Source organism: Aquarana catesbeiana, linkage group LG12, assembly GCF_042186555.1.
Source record: "Aquarana catesbeiana isolate 2022-GZ linkage group LG12, ASM4218655v1, whole genome shotgun sequence".
In the NCBI taxonomy this organism is placed as follows: Eukaryota; Metazoa; Chordata; class Amphibia; order Anura; family Ranidae; genus Aquarana; species Aquarana catesbeiana.
Window position 1 is genome coordinate 47040575 of NC_133335.1, and position 23027 is coordinate 47063601.

The window sequence follows — 23027 nt, forward strand, 5'->3', positions numbered from 1 at the left end:
GTTACTGGGGGAGCTATTCGATTGGATGCTGGCACCCCATGTGAATCTGGTGGCCATCTCGTGGCCAGGCAGTTTCTATTTAAGACCCTGGCTCCCAGGCTTGGCATGCATTTCATGTGTGGGTAATGTAGAGACAGGTCACCTGTCTGTCAGGGACAGTGATTAATGGTAGAGAGAGGTTCCAGATGAGTAGGGAAAGAGCAGGGGCATGCTATCCTTCCCGGAACCCTCCCCAGTTGGATATGGCCAGGCCACATTCAGCCCCTTAAGACAGACAATGTTGGTGCATTCTAGATTTGCTGTTATACTCTTCATTGCATCATTCTGTGAGTGCGCCAGGTCGGATTGTCTTCCCACTGGGTAGTTGTGCTTTACTGAACTTTAACTTCAATTCTGTTACTGCAACTTGAGTGTTTACTGCAACCACAGTTATGGCCCGTACACACGGTCGGATTTTCCGATGGAAAATGTCCGATCGGAGCGTGTTGTCGGAAATTCCGACCGTGTGTGGGCTCCATCGGACATTTTCCATCGGATTTTCCGACACACAAAGTTGGAGAGCAGAAGATAAAATTTTCCGACAACAAAAATCCATTGTCGGAAATTCCGATCGTGTGTACACAAATCCGACGGACAAAGTGCCACGCATGCTCAGAATAAATAAAGAGATGAAAGCTATTGGCCACTGCCCCGTTTATAGTCCTGACGTACGTGTTTTACGTCACCGCGTTCAGAATGATTGGATTTTCCAACAACTTTGTGTGACCGTGTGTATGCAAGACAAGTTTGAGCCAACATCCGTCGGAAAAAATCCTAGGATTTTGTTGTCGGAATGTCCGAACAAAGTCCGACCGTGTGTACGCCCTATTAGGATTGTTCAAGACCAATTCATTTATTTAGTAAATTAGACCCAAATATGGCCTTTTAATATCAGTGAAAAGCATTTCTAACCATTAGATTACTTTTACAGTAAGGGTAGGAATATGGAGTATGAGCTTTGGTGAAAGTGGTGACGGTACAAGGAAGTGTACTTTCCACGGTCCTTTTGAGTGACCTGCTTCTCTTGCTCGGGGACACTTTCAGCAAAGGGACAGATAACTAATGGAGGAAAATTGCAGCAAGTAAGAGGCCAAAGACAGGAAAAGTAGGAAGGACAAGAGTAAGAGAATACATAAAATGGTTGCCAGGAAACAATGTCATCCACTTTGTATCATGGTATTCTACCAGCACAAAAGTATCTACAAGAGTCTCAGCTTTTTTGGAAACCTAGCAATGCCAATTAGTACATATTCAAGCAAAACATAGGACGTACTGCCATCCACAGTGAAACACGGGACAAAGTTTTAAAGGATAGTGTATTCTATTGAATAGGGGATAATACTTCTATTTTAGGCAAGTAAACAATGAATACACATTAGTCATGCATTACTGTTCTATTTATGTCCTCATACCTGTACACATAGACTGCGTCAGCTTCAAATGCTCCAACAATTAGATCTATAAATAACAAAATGAGCTTATGAAATAAGGAAAAGTAAAATACAATGATATGTACACGGTACAGTTACCCATTATATCCTACTTGCTTTAGGCAAGTATATATTTTTGTACTTGTTTGCTGTACTATTGTCCTTGTTATGCTTAGCTTGGTTGTGCTCAGGGCTAGAGTAAAAGGGTGAGAGATGGAGAGCTCATCTCAGCCACATCTGCCTGGATCCACCACATATTATTTTGGGGTATGTGGACCAGACTCTCCTTTCTACTTAAAGCGGAGCTTCACCCAAAAGGGGAAGTCACGCTTTAAGCATTCCTCCCCCCCGTCCTATGCCACATTTGGCATGTCATTTTTTTTTTGGGGGGGGGGGGGGGCAGGTACCTAGTTTTGACAGGTACCCGCTACCATGTCCGCTTGGACCACCAGGGCAATCCAAGCGGAAGTTCTCCTCTCCCCCTCCCTGCAATCTTCTGGAACATGTCACAGGTCCCAGAAGATTGCCCAACTATTGAGGAGGCGCAGCGTGACTCGTGCATGTGCAGTGCACACCCGGCTGTAAAGCCGCAAGCTGTCACAGCCGGGTGCCCACACTTGTAATGCCGGCATCGGGAAAAGGAGAGGGAGAGAACCGAGGGTTCACATTACTAGATCGTGGGATAGGTGAGTGTGTGTTTATTAAAAGTCAGCAGCTACACTCTTTATTTTCGCACTACATTGCAGAGGGACTCACAAAGACCTGCAAGCTCTCTGACTGCTGGTGATAGCTAGGATTATAGCTAATGAATTCATCTGCCTCTAGGCTGGTATAGAACATAATAAACATCATAAAAGTCAATCAAATTTTGAGGTTAAAGCAGTTAAGATGACTGGGTGCTGCTGTAGGGTGAAAAGGATGCATAGTACACCCCAACCTATAACTGACCTTTGCAACAACGAGCACATGTAAGGGTGACGCATGTCAAAAAACAAAAATTCCATTCCAACTTACCAGCCAACATGCAACAAATCTAATTGACCCTGGCTATCAGCAAGGGGTTTAGTTTGCACACATTTGCAAATATATGAATAAGCTGCAGCAGCCACATCACAGCACCCCAGTGTACCGCAGTCTTAACTTTATAATTTGGAGAGTCTCCCAAGTTGGATCACATATATAATAATGGATAGATTAAGGGCAGGTATGCCTGGAGGGAGCCCACCCCTCAACCACTTGCCTACAGGGCACTTTCACCCCCTTCCTGCCCGGACCAATTTTCAGCGATCTCACACTTTGAATGACAATTCCACAAATAGAGCTGTCTTTTGGTGGTATTTAATCACCGCTGGGTTTTTTATTTTTTGCTAAAAAAATGAAAAAGACCAAACGTTTTTCTTAGTTTCTGTCAGAAAATTTTGTAAATTAGTAATTTTTATCCTTCACTGATGTGCACTGATGAGGCGGCACTGAAGGGAACTGATGAGGCGACACTGAAGGGCACTGATGAGGAGGCACTATTATGTAGCACTGATGGGCACTGATAGGCAGCACTGATGAGCACTGATAGACAGCACGGATGGGCACTGATAGGTGGCACTGATGGGCACCGATAGGCGGCACTTATGGGCAATGATGGGCGGCACTGATGGGCACTGAAAGGCAGCAATGACTTGCAACACTGATGGGCACAGAATAGCCTCACTGATGGGCACAAATTGGCATCACTGATGGGCACAGACTGGTGTCACTAATAGGCACAGATTGGCATCACTGCTGGGCACTGTTGGGGTTGCACTGATAATCAGGACGTCATCATCATCGCCTCTTTACCAAGATCATGGTCACGCAGTGGTGACACTGGGCCTCCTGCCATTTGTCTATACGGCAGGTGGAAGGCGGTTAAAGATATAGGGACGCACTGGACACCCAGCAATAGCACGATGAGAGTAAAGGGACGAACGGATACATCGTAGTGCATCCCTATACCTTTAAGGAGGGCTGGGCTCCCTCCAGGCATACCTTCACTTAATCTATCCATTATTATATAAGTGCTCCAACTTTGGAGACTCTCCAAATGATACAGTTAGGACTGCAGTGCTCTGGGGTGCCGTGATGTGGCCACTGCAGCTTACGCATATATTTCCATATGTGTGCAAATTAAACCCCTTGTTTTTAACGTGAACTGTTAGACAGGGACAATTTGGTTTGTTGCAGGCTGGCTGTTAAGTGAGCTGGGAATATTTTTTGCTTTTTTAAAAGGATGCATACACTTTTAGACAGCTTTGTGGGGCTAAAGCAGAGGACGACTGAGAACTTTACATTTGAATTAAAATACCACCAACTGTCTATTTAATCATAAGTATACTCACCTGATGGATTTGTCAATTTATTCCTACCTTGTGTGACCTATAAGGCCTGATTGACACCTATGCAGGTTGCAGTTTGCATATTACAGGTGCATTTTGCTTTTTTCAATACACGCTTTTGATCCATTGAAGTCTATGGAACCAAAAAACAGAAAAAAGTCCCTGGCCCTTTTCATAAAATGCACAGATCTGAACTACATCCATAGGAAACCATGTTAAATGGACTGTAGTGTGTTTCTGCAAAACTGGAAACACACAAAAAAATGCATAGGTGTGAACCAGGCCTAAACCCTTGGTCTGTTCAACATAGATTTTAACTGACCACAACAGTCCTTTTATTTACTAAAATTAACAATTCCATAAATACCAGTGACAGCATTAAACTGTGTCTTAAAAATACCATGTTGCCAGGAGGAGGTTTGTGCACCCCTTGTACATGTGCAAACGAGGGGCGAGGAATGCAGATGATTGGCCCATTACAGATGACAGCTTGGAAAGAAGAAAGAAATGGCTGCACATCCATAACTTCCAATTGCATTTTATTTTGTTTCACAAAGATAACACCAAAGACACCAAACTGTGGTCACGTAGACGCGTTTTACACATACATGTTGTGCTTAATCATGAGTAATGATTAAGCACAACATGTATGTGTGAAACGCGTCTACGTGACCACAGTTTGGTGTCTTTGGTGTTATCTTTGTGAAACAAAATAAAAGGCAATTGGAAGTTCTGGATGTGCAGCCATTTCTTTCTTCTTTCCAAGTTTCCCACGGAGACGGGCCGGGGCTAGCACTCTGCAAGATACTCCAATCAGCTATATCTCTATACACCTGGAGCAGCGGTTCTTTTTCTTGTATACAGATGACAGCTTCCTGGCGGGCTCAGCCACATGGGTTCAGAAGAGCATCCCTAGTCCTTTTAGTAAAAAAAATGAGGGAGTACAAGAAAATGAGGATGGAACACCCGCCAACTTCTCTTTCAGTTTTTTGCAATGACATCCCAGCAATCAACAGTTCCTACCCATGTGACCATGGAACTCCAATTAATGATCTATTTGTTTGCACCTTCTCGTTACATTTCACTCTTTCCTGGGAATATTCCTCCCTCAGTCATGTAGCTCCTCTGTTAATTTATTTCCTCCAGGTCCAGCTTCCATGTGAGCTAAAGAAAGTGCGTCAAACTTAACATTTCATGGTGCCACAATGATTGGGGCCACGATGAAAGCTGGGAGCTTACTGTGAGAACATGGTTCATTGTAACACACTTTTTCACATATATATGCTAAAAAAGGGGATGGTAAGGGGTCCATTGTAAAAGAAGCCAAACAAGATGGTTGCAGCTCTCTGAAAATGTCCTCCTGTCCCGTCCTGTCCCCCCGGCCCAAGTCAGTCCTCCCCTGAGCTGAAGTAATTTTTTTTTGCAGAAACTGGCTTACGTGTAGGGTCTAGCTGGCATTATTTGCATTCTATGACACTTTTTTCTTAGTGATGCACTCAACTAATCTGCAGTGGGTATACAAGGAGGTATAATGCATATCGGGATTGACATTATTCCATGAAATCTAGCCCACCATACACCCTGCCTTTTCTAATCTCATTTGTAGACTATGGAAAGTGCCACTAAGAAGAAATGAAATCAGGGAACATATACAACACCAGATAAACCCACGCTCTGGTAACTTTAGCCATTGGCTCTAAATGACTTTATATTTTCAATCACATAGTTATTTAAGAGTACAAAGCTGAACCCTTTTGAATAAAAGAAGACAGGATTGGGTTGTATTTCTGCTTAGCTACAGCTTATTACCTGGATATCCATTCTGATCAATGTCCTCCCCTCCTCTCAGAGAAAAGCCAAATCTGAATGAGTTCTCTGGTTGGCCCTCCAGAATCTGCGATGGCTGTGTTGACAAACCGGTCCTATCACCCTTGTATATGTATACACAGCCTGCTCCAGACTGTCCTCCAAAAGGAGAGCCTACAGCCACATCTAGAAAAAGACAATCTGTTAGTGAGTGAATTTGAGTACATCATGTTTCACAAAACGGGAAATCAAAAATGAAATATCTTGTAGCCCACCAGCAGAATAAATGTACAGATTAACGTAGAACCTGTAACTTCAGCTTTGACACTGGAATGCTTCAGGCTTTTCATGAGGAAAAGAGAAAGGATTCTGATAAGATAATTTTTATGACTGACAGGAGAGGAGTCTAGAGAACAACATAATTGAATAGGTGCTGGGAACTTTTAGATTTACGCATGTAATCAGATGAAGGAAAACTTCAAACAAGCTCAATAGCTCTGGCAAGGCGGCTTCCACACAGCAAGGCTTCTCTTGATGGGATCCCAGTAGCTCAAACCATAGAAATACAGAAAGGAATGCCAGGCTAAAACTAGATAAAAGAGTCCAAAATAATTTTAATTGTTGGTAAAAAAAATTATATAAAACAAATTGTCAACGTGTTTCAGGGGCAATATCACTTCCATTTTCATCAGGGCTCAATGCAGGATAAAACCTTGATGGACTCAGATGGGGCCTCCATTGCTGCTCAGCACCTGCTGTCAGGTTGTTACTCCATGTACTCCAGAGTTCAATGCTGGTTCCAACTCTTGGGCCCTGATAAAGGTGAGTGGTGTTGCCACCTGAAACTTGTTTTTTTTTTAACCAACAATTGACTTTATCTTAAACTCTTTTATCTGGTTTTGATCTGGCACTCTTTTCTGTATTTCTAAGTAGAGGAGTCTACTACATTGGGCTAGCCAGGTTGGTAAATTTATTATAAATTATTATAAAAGGAGCTACAATTGCGTTAGATCATTTATCATAAGAAAAGTGGACTAAAGATATGGGGACCTCTTTGAGTACATCAGATCATGAAGGTACTACACAGACTTGTTCCTATGGTTACACTACTAAACATTGTATATAGCAATTAGATGATTTGGTAGTCACATGGAAATGCCTCCTCTCATACCATTGTATCCATCTTGATCCAGGTCTCCCAGTGGAGCAATGGATGCACCAAACTGCCCATATACATATGTCCCGCTAAGGATCTGAGGGTCTTTGTCAAGAATTGTGAGGCCGTTCTGTTTATAAACGTAGACTTGTCCAACTTCCAGGAGCTTTCCGCCTGCCTTGCGCTCAATGAAAAGAGGAGCTCCCACCAGCAAATCATCAAGGCTGAATAAAATATACATAAAGGCTGTAATACAAATGTGACTATCCAATTATAAACTATGCATCTCTTGATACACTAAGCTCTAATTAGTCTCTAGTTCGCATTCACTTACAAATAGCAAAGGCACGCCAAACATGAAGCCTGATCATTTTACTAAACCCAGGACCCTGCATTCATTATATCTGGTCTCCCACAGTACACAGAACATGGAAATGCAATAGTTTTAGTAAATATACAGTGGGGAAAATAATTATTTAATACCCTGCAGATTTTGTACGTTTGCCCACTTACAAAGAAATGAAGGGTCTATAATTTTTATCATAGGTGTATTTTAAATGATAGAGACAGAATATAAACCAAAAATCTAGAAAAAAAACATGATACAAATGTTATAAGTGGAGTTGCAGCTCAGTGAGTAAAATAAGTATTTGATCCCCAAGCAAAACCTGACTTAGTACTTGGTGGAAAAAACGTTGTTGGTAAGCACAGAGGTATGATGTTTCTTTTAGTTGGTGACAAGGTTTGCACACATCTCAGGACGGACTTTGGTCCACTATTTGCAGATCTTATCTAAATCCCTAAAGAGGAACTGCAGTCTGCTCACATAATTTGTAATAAAAACATTTTTGCCACTTAGAAGCTTCCCTCAAATCACTTTGCATATTATTTTATATATACTGTGATTCTGTACTTGCCAAATATGCTGCAGAAATCTCCTGCCACTGAGTTTGGCTGCAATCATTTTAACTGTGGGCAGCAGAAGCTTCTGTCTGTTTACTTCTGGATTTACACAGACACACAGAGGCACACCTCCTGCTCTGCAGCTCTCATTGGCCCTTTTATGACTCATCCCCCATCCCTTCTTAGCAAACTCTCACGAGAGTGAGAGAGAGCTGTGCATGATGTCGTAAGCCTAGGCTTTTTACCAGACAAGAAACAGGAAGTGGGCTGTATAAGGTATTACTGGCAGAATTTTTTTTTTACCAAATAATTGGCAGAAAAAGAGAGCTCTGTATTGAACAACCTGCAAGCGGCATTATCCAGTTCTACATTTACAAGTATTATAAATATCCGTTTGAGCTCAGTACATTTTGAGGTCACATGTATAAGTTCCGAGAAATTCATTGGTTACTTTTTTTTTGTTTTTGTTTTAATCAATTCTTTAATTAAAACCTATTCTGGACTCTATGACCAGTTGTGATGCCCTTACTGCTTATTACACCTTTGAATTTCCCTCAGAACCCCCTAGTCGTTTGTTGGGGGTGCTCTGGTACATGTGAGCAGCCTCACCAAAGTGGCTAATCAATGAAATAGTCATTCTTAAATCCGGATATTATCAATAGGAGATCCAGCACCTCTTATGCATGTACCCAAAAATAAAAATTTGACAGGGGATCTAGCCCTCCCCTTCTCTTCTTAAAGCAAACCAATTTTATTTCTGTGTGCGTTGCTGTTGCTGATTTTCTCTTTCCTCCTGTATGGTAAAACTTTGTCAGCAGGACTGCAAATGAGGATAAATCCCTCATGATGAAGCCCTGGATAGGTGTAAAAACCTGACAGGGGGGTCTAATCTTTCCCCATACAATATACTTTTTTGGCTGCACATGCACTTTAACTACTTTCAGCCTACCAGATGTATGAATTGCTAAGGGGAAATAGACATTAAAGGTAGCCTCTTGTAAAATTGATACCAATGCCGAGAACACCTATAAAAAGATGCCCATTGCTAATCTGCCAGTGTGTCCATGTAACATACACTGTGAAACCCATCCTAACTAAAACAGTGACTGCACCAACAGATTTCCTTTACAAATATTGCCAACCATATACAGTAACAATACAAAGATAATTATACTATGACTGCAGTACCCCAAAACAAGCACTAGAGGACTCTTCATTTAACCTGAAGAATCTATTAGTACAACCATATTCTTGATATGAACACTCACTTATCACCATTGATGTCTGCAACAGCCACTGAGTGACCAAAATATGCAGCAATCTGAAAAAAAGAGGAAAACACACATTCGATGCTATTCAGAAAAAGCATAATGCATAGAGGATGTTCATTACAATGTGCCATTTACAGTTTTTCTTTTTACAATTTAAAATGTTTTTTTTTTCTCCCAGTTCCCTATGTATTACTGCTCCTGAATTTACTGTACACAAATTACTTATTGATTTTTTTTGCAGAATAATATTACTATTTCTGACAGCGTTTTATTTCTATTTATGACCCCTATTGGAGAGACTTTTCCCCACTTCCTATCCCCGTGACACCTGTGCAAGAAGAGCAGGGTGCAAATCTGAACTCCAGGTACAAAGATTTGCATTCAAATAGATTCCCCAATATAGAAATACAATATATTTGTTTGAACCATATAATATCAGTACATTCCTCAGTAGCCACAAAGGGATATAAAATCACTTTGTGTGAACTGAAATACCTTTGAAAACCCAGCTATTACCTTTTAAAAGTAGTGGTGACATCATCACTGTACTGTACATAACCTACAAAGAGAAGGGCTGTGACAGGGGCCCAGCAGGCCCACCTTCTACAGGCTGCCTGCGGAAAACTACAGGAGGGGGCAAAGACAAGACCAGTCACCCTGCACCAGGAGAGAGAGCAACACTGAGTGTTCTTTAACCACTTCAATACAGCTTTCAGTGCTGTCGCACTTTGAATGACAATTGAGCGGTCATGCAACACTGTGCATATATGACATTTTTATAATTTTTTAAACAGATAGAGATTTCTTTTGGTGGCATTTAATCACCACTAGTTTTTTTTCATTTTTTGCTAAACAAATGAAAAACACTGCAAATTAAAAAAAAAATGCTTTTCTTAGTTTCTGTTATAACATTTTGCAAATAAGTAATTTTTCTCCTTTACTGATGTGCGCTGATGAGGCTGCACTGATGGGCACCAATAGGCAGCACTGATGGGCACTGATTGGCATTAATGAGGCTGCACTGACAGTCAGAGCACTGATGATCAGTGCCTTGATTATGTGTGTAAATGTCCATAGTTCCCAATTGTCAATGATTTCGAGGGACTGTCCCTGATTTTGAACAAAATCCCTCTGTCCCTCTTTCCTCCTCATTTGTCCCTCATTTTTTTCTGATCTGTATAGTTGTATATAAAATGCACTTTTTATCTTTCAAAAAGTGTTTCCCAGTGCTAAACCTTTCATCTGATTTCTAAATTTCTGCATTCGTAAATTTCAAAAACCATTATAAAGGAGTGGTACATGATAAAAAAAAAGCACTTGTGGGTTTAATGAATCTTTTTTTTTGTATAATTCTCCTTTAAGGGGGCATAGCAGGGTAATGCTAATAGGTGTCCTTCATTCCCATCTGAAAACATTGGGAGGTATGTAAATGTCCCCTCTCACACTTGCCAGTTACCAGCTCTCCTCTCCTCACGTTGGGACAGCGTGTGAGGAAAGGAATGCCGATATCTGGCAAGAAGGTTACATGTGATCAGCTTTGATTGGACACAGCTGATCACATATCATGCCAGATGCGTGATCCAGGGAGTGCAGTTCTAGGAGGACGTCCATGGGCGCCTTCCCAGAACGAGAGAGCCACGCTGCAGCCATTTTTCAGCTATAGCGTGGGCATGAAGTGGTTAATACACAAAGGCAAAGTTTCACACTGGGTCACTGCACAGATCTGGAAGAAATACACAAAGTACACCAAGATTTTAGTACACATGGCTCTTGTATTTCAACAGTATTTGCTAATCCCGCAGTTCAGCTTTAAAGACATGAACAGCAATAAAAACATTGTCAGAAGTTGTGTATAAGGAGAAAGCATTAGTGGGACTTTGAGTGAGGTATAGGGGGGCCGCTCAAGTCCCCCCTCCATCCCAATTAGATAATATTAAATAATAAATAAAAGGAGCAAACGGCGGGACTTTATATAAGCACACGGGAGCAGTAATAATTGAAGAAAAATTAGCTTTTAATGAATTCAGATTATCATAAAGTTTTTATATTCAAATAATTCAATGCATTTTGCTATATATTTATAAATTTTATTTTTGATCTTCTATCCTGCATATTTATCAGTCTAATCATGTTCTAAATGTTTTTTACATTTCATATCATGTATTGATTCCTTGATGGAATATGTATTTATGTATATTTTTCTGGCTTCAATGAATTGTAAAGTTATACAAATGGTTATATATAGCAAAATGCATTGAATTATTTGAATATAAAAACTTTATGATAATCTGAATTCATTAAAAGCTCATTTTTCTTCAATTATTACTGCTCCCGTGTGCTTATATAAAGTCCTGCCATTTACTCCTTTTATTTATTATTGTCAGAAGTTCTAACCCTTCTCACCCTACTAAAAATGTTTTAGCTTTCCCTCTTGTCCCTATTGGAGAGGTTTCCTGTCACTTCCTATCCTGACAATGATACAGATAAACCCACCTGATTTCCTAGGATTCTGAAAAGTGTAATTGGACCACTGTATATTTCAACCTGGAAGAGATAAGAACTGAGTTGAGGTTGAAGAAATTGTGTCAAGGAGAAGAGGCAGTTTTTTGCCGTCAGTATAATATTAGGCATGAACAGGTTGTAAAAAGTTTTTCTTTACTGCTTTTGTTAATTTGCTCCATAAAGACATAGGGCCCAATAAACTATTGTGTTTCTCACACTTTTTTGGCAACTTGACATGTGCCAAATAATAGACATGTACGATTAGTTTTGTACGAATCGAAAATTCGGGAGGATCCGAAATAAGAATTGCTATGCTTCCGAATTTTGTACGAAATACGAAATTTCGTTTACGAATTTCGGATCCAAATTCCTAACGAACATTCGTAATTGTTCCGAAAAGTTAACGAACCTAAAAGTTAAAAGCCCAGGAAGTCAGCACAGCACAGGGATGGTGAGAGCCCCTCAAAATGATAAATTCATCATAACGAACATTCGTAATAGTTACGAAAAGTTAACGAAAATTCGTATTTAGTATGAATTTAAATTGAATTTCAGACACGAATTACAAATTAATTCTAGAACGAAACGAATATTGACGGCGCACATGTCTACCAAATAACCAACATGGTACACATGTTGAAAAAAGATTTGAGACTTTTGTGCCGAAAATTGTAAAAAAAAAAAAAAAAAGGTATTTCAGTGAATGACAGACAAGGCAGCTAGGAAAGCAATCATTTTGGTGACACTAAATGAGTAACACAGACAGATGCATTGATAAACCATTAAAAATCTTGTGAGAGAAGTTTTATATGTTCTTGTAAAACAAGTAAAAAAATTGATGCAAAGAAATGGATAGATGAAAAACATAACTCCAGTCAAAACCTTTCCTTTAATTTTCAACAGAGTGAGTAAGAGACAGAACTCATGCCCAATTTGTATCCCTATCCCGGTGATCCCATGAGAAAAATTGATTGTGGTGCATTTGGCATTGGAACAGAAAGACCCTGAGAGCAATAAAATCCTGACAATCCAATCCTTGCCCACACTAATATAGAAAGGTGTTGCTGTCTCTGTTCCAGAGCGAGGGACATTTCATAGTTCCCTGTACTTGTCATGCGCTGTCAGGAAGGACAGGAAGTGAGATAAAATTCTGTCAATGGGGACACACACCACAATAACAGAGACATTCTAACCCTTACCTTCTCGGTACAAAACTAAAAAAAAGTTTGAGCTTTAATTCAAACATGACCTATTGCATTTAGCATTCAAGTCTTCGACATTGCTTTATCCTGTAAGAAGTCATAGTAGCAATAATTTACTGTACTAACCAATCCTTTGTTTTCAAAGTTTGGAGCACTGATGATGATTTCTGTAAAATAAAAACCATATTGTTATATTTTAGCCTCCACTAGAATAGGTCCTGAAACGCCTAGGGTGGAAGGAAGCGACTTATAGACACCACAGATTGACCACACTGTCTATTTTACTCTGCAATCTAGCAGCCTGGGTCAGACACAACCCTCTCTTTCTCTGTACTACCAGTCTGCCCAATGAAGGGTTTGGCCATTAACAGGAGGCTAATGTCCTGTTAGTTGGTCCCACCCCAGCGGGTATGTATTGTAGGCTCTGCCTTGTATGAAAAGATCACCCATATGATATTCAAGATGGAGGTAGAACTGAATACCAGTGAAGAAGACATGTAGTAAAGACACCTGTTCCTCTTCAGGGGTAGCAACATTTGTTACTGTACAGCACCATATCATCCCCAAATAATGGGACAAGTGGGTTAGTAGCCATACTTTTGAAACTTTGCCATAACTTTTGGATGTACTTCTACCATGTTTATGGACCATACCTCAGGCATTCATTGTACTGGTTAACTGTAAAATAACTTTTTGCGTTCAATAATGAAACATAAAAAGCAAGTTACGTTTCAGAAATGTGTTTAGGGAAGACAAATAGCATGTGAAGTGAGACTCTGTTAGACACAAAGCACAGCCAATACATGGGGAGAATGAACCTTAGCAGCCTGTTTGGGATAGGAGTTAGTGGTGGTTTAGTGGCGGAGGGTCGATCAGAGGTGGTGACCGGAGAGGTTCCCCACAGGTGCACAAACTCATCATCTGGGCCTCTAATGGGCCTCAGATGTTGGACATCATTCTCTATGTACTAAACCTGGAACCACTGAGCAGTCAATGCCTTGGGAATAAAGTGTATTTAAGGCTTGTGGAACAAAAAAGAGCCTTGTGTTTGTAGCACCCTCCTAGGTACAGTAGGGGCTAGAGAGTGTATATAGTTTTTGGCTTTTCTGCTTAACCGCTTCAGCCCCGGAGCATTTGGCTGGCCAAAGACCAGAGCACTTTTTGCGATTCGGCACTGCGTCACTTTAACTGACAATTGTGTGGTCATGCAACGTGACTCCCAAACAAAATTGATGTCCTTTTTTCCCCACAAATAGAGCTTTCTTTTGGTGGTATTTGATCACCTCTGCGGTTTCAATTTTTTGTGCTATAAACAGAAAAAGAGCGACAATTTTGAAAAAAACTCATTATTTTTTGCTTTTTACTATAATAAATATCCCGAAAAAATATATAAAAAAAACATTTTTTTCCTCAGTTTAGGCCAATACGTATTCTTCTACATATTTTTGGTAAAAAAAATCGCAATAAGCATTTATTGATTGGTTTGCGCAAAAGTTTTAGCGTCTACAAAATAGGGGATAGTTTTATGGCATTTGTATTAATATTTTTTCTTTTTACTAGTAATGGCAGCGATCAGCGATTTTTATCGTGACTGCAACATTATGGCGGACACATCGGACACTTTTGGCACTATTTTGGGACCATTCACATTTATACAGCGATCAGTGCAATTAAAAATGCACTGATTACTGTGTAAATGTGACTGGCAGTGAAGCGGTTGCTTCAGGGGTTAAGTGTGTCCTAGGGAGTGATTCTAACGTGGGGGGGATGGGCTGTGTGTGACACGAAACTGATCACCGCTCCCGATTACAGGGATCGGTGATCAGTGACAGTGTCACTAGGCAGAATGGGGAAATGCTAGTTTACATTAGCATTTCCCCGTTCTTCCTTTCCATGAGAAGATTGCGGGTATCCTCGCGGACATCGAGTCTGCGGGACCCACGGTCGGACTCACGAAGCCCGCGACGGGCACATGCGCGCGCCTGCTATGCAAGCCTAGCAAGATCACGTACAATAACGTGATTTCGCGCAGCAGAGCCAACCTTCTGCAGTAAAACTGCGGCGGCTGGTCCGCAAGCGGTTAACAGAGAGGCAGACAGGCAAATTTTGGTGCTGCCTGCTTAACAGAGAGCAGTGATTGATTAGTGAGTTCTGCTCGGTGTGCTCTGGTGCTGCTCATGCTGTCTTGATGTTTCACAATGATCCAATAGCAAGAAGGCATATTGGACAGTGGGAGGAAACCTTGCAGGTGAGAGCATGGATGTGGATACAGCCCTGGCCAATTAGAGTGGGATGTGCCCCAACGGATGTTGGGTGCCTGTATTTAAGTCTGAGGAGCACATGGGATTGGGATTCCAGTCCAGACTGCCTCTAAAGAGAGAGGTTTAGGTGGGGAGGAGGCAGCTGCCTTTCCCCAGCATGCCATGCAGCCTCAGGTGGTTGACCCGAGGGCCTGACGCCTGAAAGCTACAACCCAGGGTTCCTGTGCAAGCTGACTGAGGGAGGATGTCTATGGATCTGATCTGATGTCCCTGAAGGGATCCCTGAGACTGTGTGTGTGTGTTGCTGAAATCCCCCTCTTGGTCCTAGAAGTCAGCATACTGGGTGTGTGGGCTAAAGGGGACACTAGCTAGTGTCTTAAAGCGGAGTTGCACACAAAAATGGAACTTCCCCTTTTCGGAACCCTCCCCCCCTCCGGTGTCACATTTGGCACCTTTCAGGGGGGAGGGGGTGCAGATACCTGTCAAAGACAGGTATTTGCACCCACTTCCGGCATAGACTCCCATGGGTGTCTATGCCTCTTCCCGTCCCCACCGCACTGTCTGCTGGGAACACACAGCTCCCAGGAGAGAGTGGGGACCACTAGGGACGTGCAGCGCGACTCGCGCATGCGCAGTAGGGAACCGGGAAGTGAAGCCGCAACGCTTCACTTCCTGATTCCCTCACCTAGGATGGTGGCGGCAGCTGCCGAGAACCGAGCGGGTTCTCGGCGTCCCCTGCCGACATCGCTGGACCCTGGGACAGGTAAGTGGCCATGTATTAAAAGTCAGCAGCTGCAGTATTTGTAGCTGCTGGCTTTTAATATTTTTTTTTTTGGCAGTGTGGGTGAACCCCCGCTTTAAAGAAACAAAGTCCACTGAGTTCCTTCTGCTACAAAGTGGCTTGTTCATTCCATACAAATGCTTTATAGTTCAGCAGAATAATCTGCTCCACAGTTCTACAGAGAGAGTTGTCCTCGCTTGTGCATAGTTAATTTGGAGTATCCTACTAGTCCCTTCTCCTATCCAAGTTCTCCAAATAAAACATAAACATACATCCCTTGGACTGGTTATTGGAGACAACAAGCGGAAGAGTGTGTGCACCTGGCTGTGTGAAAATATTGTGTAACTGGCTGTGAGAGACCCGGGTACAAATATCCGAACAGCTCCTACGGGGGGTACCGCTACATGTTCATTGGAGGAATCTACTCTCTTTCCAAGAGATGTGACAAGCCAGCGGGTAAATGAACCTACTAATGCCTATTCAGAAATGAAATGTCGGGTTATGTTTGTTGTGAAAAGAATAACGAATTCCCTTTTGATGCAAGCTTTGTCGGGCTAATTTATGGGTCCCAGGACCATGGTCCAATGTAAAGGATGATTTCAGCATGCAAAAATCATGTTTCCATACTGCACCTGGAATACCATCCTCTGTAAATTCACCATAAGCTACTGCGAAACCTGAAAGAGGAAGAAAATCGAGATCACTCTTGAGGCTAGTACATGATTCCTACATTTCTGATCATAGAAGACGTTATCTCTATGTACCTTTATACGAGTCATTCACAAATACTTCTCTTGATATACGCAAGCTGGGATACTTCTGTATTATGGAGTCTGATGCTTGTGGGATGTTTGAGAGAGGTATTGCTGCATATAGTCCTGGAGGATAGGATAAAATAAGAAAGAACAAAAAAAGAACCAGAGGCAAGTGCTGGTCATGGGACCTAAACCTGAACATCAGGCAAACTGGTAAAAACATAGCTGGAACACATACCGCGTTTCCCCGAAAATAAGACCTAGCGTGATTGTCGGAGATGGCTGCAATATAAGCCCTACCCCCCAAATAAGCCCTAGTTAAAGTCCTTGTAGGTCTTGTTTCCAGGGTAGGGCTTATTTTCTGGGAAACAGGGTAGGACTTATTTGGGGGGGGTAGGGTTTATATTGCAGCCATCTCTGACAATCACGCTAGGTCTTATTTTCGGGGAAACAGGGTAGATGTGTGCTGTTTACCCACCAAAGGATTCATAATTCTGTTCAGCAAGTTTTGTGATTTACACACATGGCATAGACATAGGCACTTGCCAGGCAGGTGACACTCTTATTTCCTGCTTTAGCTATACAGATGCCTTTCTTACCTCTGTCTAATTAACTGGTAGGTGATCCAGGAAGCAGTAAAGCTAAAACAAAAAGTAGTAGAGTGATCTCCCTGGCTGTGCTGCCTGGCAGAGGTTTTACAACACTGACTGCACAGAATTGCAGATCCTTTGGAAAGTAAAACCGCAAACGTATATGTGTTTCAGCTATGCATAGAACTGTTTTCTTAGATTTCCACATTACTTTCAGTAAGTGCATAATTTAAACAGCTATAAAAATAAAACTTGTATTATGGTCCTTTTGCCCTACTTAAAGTGGTTGTAAACCCTCCACTACAACTTTTGCTCTTCGTAGCTGATCGCTGCCTGTGAAAGTTCACTTACTGTTTTTGCTGCGATAGAAATCGTCCTTCAATGTGCAATGACGTCAGCTGGGCTTGCGCATTGCGTATATCGTTTAGTGTGCCGTTTCTGTCTCCTCTGCATGCCGGGTCATTATCTTACACTGAGAACGGCACAGAGGGAAACCTCGCGATACCGCCTAGCAAGTGATTTGCCGCCATCGTTGTCCTAGCTCTGTTGCCGTAGTAACGGCAATCGAGCTGGAGGCTTGGTTTCGATGCTATGGCGCATGCGCGAGATTTGGACAGGGAAACGAAGTAAGGGTGCAAATGATGTCCACAAACGATTCAACATACAAGAGTATGAATGACACGGCCAATACCCGGAAGACACTAAATAATAAAAATGAGAAATAAGGTATTTGCAAAGCTCCTTTTTGAGAAATTTAAATGTGTGTGGCTTAGCAATCATTTACAGCATTTATATATTTTTTAAAAAAAGAAAAAAAGTTACGGGATTTACTTCCTCTTTAAATGTATTTTTTTTTTCTGTGTTGTATTGAACTGCATCAAGTTACTATAGTTCTGTAGTATGTTGACATCTAGTGGCGGTTTTGGCCACTAGAGCTTGTGTAGTTATGTGAATTGGTATCTCCCTCTGCCCTTCCCTCCTGTTTAGGGCTAGTTAGTTCAGTCCTAGAGATTAGAGAAACCTTCCCTGTTTCTTCCATGTTCTCCCAGACAATGTTCATACTTCACAGAGATAGGGCTTAGGAAAAGTTGTGTTTGATTTAACTTCTGTGTCTTATTGAAGAGTTAAGCTGCCTGTGGATAGTGCCAAGTCAGCAGGTGACAGACTGGGTCTGAGGAAGTATGTCGATGCCTAAAGCACCATTTGAAACAAAACAACGCTGCTAAGTACTTACTTATATAATGGCAAAATATCCTGCACATCCAGGAAAGTCACAGAATATGAATTTAACAAACATCAAATACATATTGCAAACACAAAAGGTCTGGCTTTTTACTTCTCCTCTATACTACCAGAGAGACCAACAAGAATAATAAAACTCAGTCAGCTATATTCTCTTGCAGAATACCTACCTTCGAAATAGTAGCCTCCAGGTGCTCCTGCTAGTAATACACCCTTCTGTAAAAGAAATATGGATATATGTATAAAACAAACTGATTCTTATATTCAAGTGACATTTTTATGGTTTTTGGTCCACTTCATTATTTTGTTTTCTTTTGTAACTTTTCTAACTGTTTTGACAGTTGAGTGGCTCCTGAGACCCACTGATCCAATAGTTTAAACTGTCCCAAAAAGGGGAAATAAAAGTTATACTGTATATGGGAAACAAGAAGTGGTGCCCCCTGCTGCATATAAACCTAAGATTCCCAGATCTGAATTCCAGATATTTAGGTTTTTTTTTTTTGTTTGCTCAAACATTCATAAAACTCCCCTATGTGTTTTTGGGGGTCTTAGCGTGTAGGTGGGTGCAGTTTACTTTCTCCACTGCAGGTGGCACTCAACTGCAGCGGCATTGCTGGGGAGATGAAGTCAAGAGGAACACAGTTCCTCTACGGTTTCCTAGGTCACTGGGAAAGCTATCTGATTGGATGCTGCCGCCCCATGTGATCCAACAGCCATCTTGGGTCAGGCAGAGCCTATTTAAGGCCCTGGTTCCATTCTAGGCCTGCATTTCACGTGTGAGTAGTGTAGGGACAGGTCACCCATCTGACAGGGACAGTGATTAGCGGCAGGGGGAGGTGCCAGACAAGTAGGGAAAGGATAGGAATATGCCATCCTACCTGGAGACTGCCCTATTTGGGTGTGGACCGGCCAGGCCACAATCAAGACAGACGTTGTGGGCACACGTCCAACAGCCAACATCCAACAGCCACCTAAGATTCCCAGAAAAACAATCTGAATTCCAGATATTTAGGTTGTCTTCTTTTGTTTGCTCAAACATTCATAAAACTCCCCTATGTGTTTTTGGGGGTCATAGCGTGTAGGCGGGTGCAGTTTACTTTCTCCACTGCAGGTGGCACTCAACTGCAGCGGCATTGCTGGGGGAGATGAAGTCAAGAGGAACACAGTTCCTCTACGGTTTCCTAGGTTACTGGGAAAGCTATCTGATTGGATGCTGCCGCCCCATGTGATCCAACAGCCATCTTGGGTCAGGCAGAGCCTATTTAAGGCCCTGGTTCCAGGCTAGGCCTGCATTTCACATGTGAGTAGTGTAGGGACAGGCCACCCATCTGACAGGGACAGTGATTAGCAGCAGGGGGAGGTGCCAGACGAGTAGGGAAAGGATAGGAATATGCCATCCTACCAGGAGACTGCCCTATTTGGGTGTGGACCGGCCAGGCCGCAATCTAGGCAGACTTTGTGGGCACATCTGAGACTTGCTCCACTGCACATTTTTGTTATATGCCGTGAGTGTTCCCGGTCGGGTGCCTTCCTGCTGGGGTTGTGAATTACTGGATTCTGCATCAATGCAAGTTCTGTTCTCTGCAGCTGCACTTACTGCTTACTGCCACCGCACCATGCTGCACCTCCCTACAAGCATGCCCACTTTTTCAGGGTTTAAAAGTCTAGAGAGCTCCAAAGAACTACTTTGTGGAAACAGTTTGTTGGTATGTCTACATGAAGATCTCATGAAGCATCTATCAGAGCAGTCCTATGGTTGGTAGTATCATAGTTGGACATAGAGAACTCCAACTGAAACACTGTTCTCATTACTCATTGGCATGTTTTATAAATTTTAGAACAAATAAAAGGAAGAAGTTATAAACAGCCTCTGGCCAGATTGTGTACATTTGATGTTCCTACACTCAGATTTACCCAGATCCTCCACCAGCAAGGTCAGACTTCCTTGAGAGCTTTGATTGAAGACCAAAAATCTTCAACCACCCCCAAACCCAATCTGATCCTTGTTATAAAATCACCTTGCTTATATCTGTGCTGAATCCAATCTCACAGAACCGGTTATCTTGCGCTGGAAAATAAATAGGATACAATTACACAATGTTTGTTTTAGGTCCTGGTTACTCGCTCGGTAATAACATTCCTATGATGTACCTACAAGGAAGTTTGTGGGAAATCTGAGCTCAACTGCTTTCAGTTGTTGTAAAATAGAGGCATATTGTCCTAGCAGTTTGCAGAACAATATTGTTAGTATTAGCACAGTGATGATTTCATTGGGGTTTTTTTCAATATTTTTATTGTTTTTTGCATAAACAAACAAGTACAGCAAGGCACTTCAGGAAGGATCATTGGAAACATACAAGATTACATCCATGGTCACTGAAGTGTACTGTAACAGGTAGTATAATTTCAAAAGGTGGCTCAGAAGCTTAAACACCCATACAAAAATCATCTGTAGACAATTAAGTTGAGTGTTGTAATAGATTATAATGGTTGTGCAAAAGGTTGAGGCCTGCCACCAGTAGTAGTAGTATGCCAATGAGCACTATGTTTTATGGAGATAGAAAGAAAAAAAAGGAGTGGATAAGGGAAAATGGACAGAGCAGGGACAGGTGGGAAAGAGAGGAGGGGAGGCAATCAGGGGTATCTGCATGATTAGGTTTTTTTTTTATGATGTTATAGTGTACAGAGGGAGTTTGCTGATATACCCGTGCATAGCCATTCAATCTTTATTTTTGTGAGAGTTTGCAGGTCAAACTGATGGAAGATGATTGGCAATTGTTTGCTATGGGTTACTGTACTTTACATTGATTTATGTTTTTATGCCCTTTTTGGCATGATTAATAAAGTGTGTACCATTGTCCTGTTGCCTGGAGTACTAGTAATTCAATGACATTTCATGGTAGGTACCATTGCCCTACCACCTGGAATATTAGTGGTCTAATGACATCACATAGAGGGTACCATTTTCCTGCCACCTTGAATGCTAGTGATCTAATAACATCACATGGAAGGTACCATTGCCCTGCCAGCTGGAAAATTAGTGGTCTAATGACATCACATGGAAGGTACCATTGCCCTGCCAGCTGGAAAATTAGTGGTCTAATGACATCACATGGAAGGTACCATTGCCCTTCCACCTGGAATACTAGTGATCTAATGACATCAAATAGAAGTTACCATTGCCCTGCCACCTGGAATATTAGTGGTCTAATGACATCACATGGAGGGTACAATTGCTCTGCCAGCTGGAATATTAGTGGTCTAATGACATCACATGGAAAGTACCATTGCCGCGCCACCTGGATTGCTAGCGATCAAATTACATTACATGGAAATTACCATTGCCCTGCCACCTGGAATACTAGTGATCTAATGACATCATGTGGAGAGAACCATTGCCCTGCTACTTGGAATACTACCGATCTAATGACATCACATGGAAGGTACCATTGCCCTGCCATCTGGAATACTAGTTATCAAATTATATCACATGGAAAGTACCATTGCTCTGCCATCTGGAATACTAGTGATCTAATGACATCACATGGGGGTACCATTGCCCTGCCACCTAGAACACTAGTGATCGAATTACGTCACATGGAAGGTACCATTGCCTTGCCAAATGGAATATTAGTGGCCTAATGACATCACATGGAGGGTGCCATTGCTCTGCTACTTGGAATACTAGTAATCTAATTACATGGCATAGAGCATTCCGATTGCCATGCCACTAATAATGCTAGTCATCTGACATAACATGGAGGGTACCATCGTCCTGTCATCTGTAATGCTAGTGATCTTATAACATCACATGAAGTGTACCAATGGCCCACTTCCTGAACTAATAGTGATCTAATGACATCACATGGAGTATACCATTGCCCCACCTTTTGGACTACCAGAGATCTGATGAAATTACACGGAGTGTACTCTTGCCCCACATGATCTAATAACATCACATGGAGTTTACCATGTCCCCATCTCCTGGACTACTGGTGATTTAATAACATCACATGAAATGTACCATTGACCCTGCCTCCTGGGCTATTAGTGATCTAAAGACACCACATGTAGTGACATACAGACCTGAGTCCTCAAAGAAGTGATATCTTTCTGTCTTAGTGTCACGGCAAGGAGCAAATTCGCGGAAGTTCTTCAGGTTGCCAGTGAAGTAACAGGCCCCAGTGTTTTCCCTGATTCATCAGAATTATCATTGCGATTCACAAAGTTATAACGCTGGAATGGAGCACAGGCCTGGGGGTGATAACAAAGGTTAGGACATTAGTAGTCACAGAAAATAAGACACAGGGATTAGTTACAAAAAAAAAGTTTCACCGAAACTTGGTATATACAGTATCTGATCAGTTCATGTTATGGTTGAGTACCTGGACCTAAAATTAAAAAAAAAAAAACTTTAGCTGTATTGTAAGATACCTTCTTCCACTATAATAAAAAAAAAACTATGCTTCCTATTTATTGATATCATAAATTGATTTGTATGGAGCCAGGTTTGCTATTGGTTACAAAAATGTTCCCTGTTTGGAAGCTTTGCTTCTTACCTGTGACATGGGGGGGGGGGGTTAGATTAATTAACTACAATACTGAGTTATAATGAACATTTTGGGAAAGACCTTTAACGATACTTGACTTTGGAGTGTCTACAACCCTGGGGGCAGCCATTTTGAGTAGGCTGATATGTATGGAAGACTGTATGTAGCCA

At 41.8% G+C, this 23027-nt stretch overlaps 1 protein-coding gene across 1 annotated transcript in view; it reads right to left on the reverse strand.

The window, feature by feature from the left end:
- LOC141114169 (integrin alpha-IIb-like) overlaps positions 1–23027 on the reverse strand; it is a 97818-nt gene that overhangs the window by 60758 nt on the left and 14033 nt on the right. The window contains 12 exon segments of the mRNA XM_073607698.1: positions 1452–1497; positions 5648–5830; positions 6816–7024; positions 8972–9024; positions 11468–11518; positions 12805–12845; positions 16353–16397; positions 16485–16598; positions 18478–18523; positions 20326–20375; positions 22394–22495; positions 22498–22561. Coding sequence (XP_073463799.1) covers positions 1452–1497; positions 5648–5830; positions 6816–7024; positions 8972–9024; positions 11468–11518; positions 12805–12845; positions 16353–16397; positions 16485–16598; positions 18478–18523; positions 20326–20375; positions 22394–22495; positions 22498–22561 — 1004 coding nt within the window.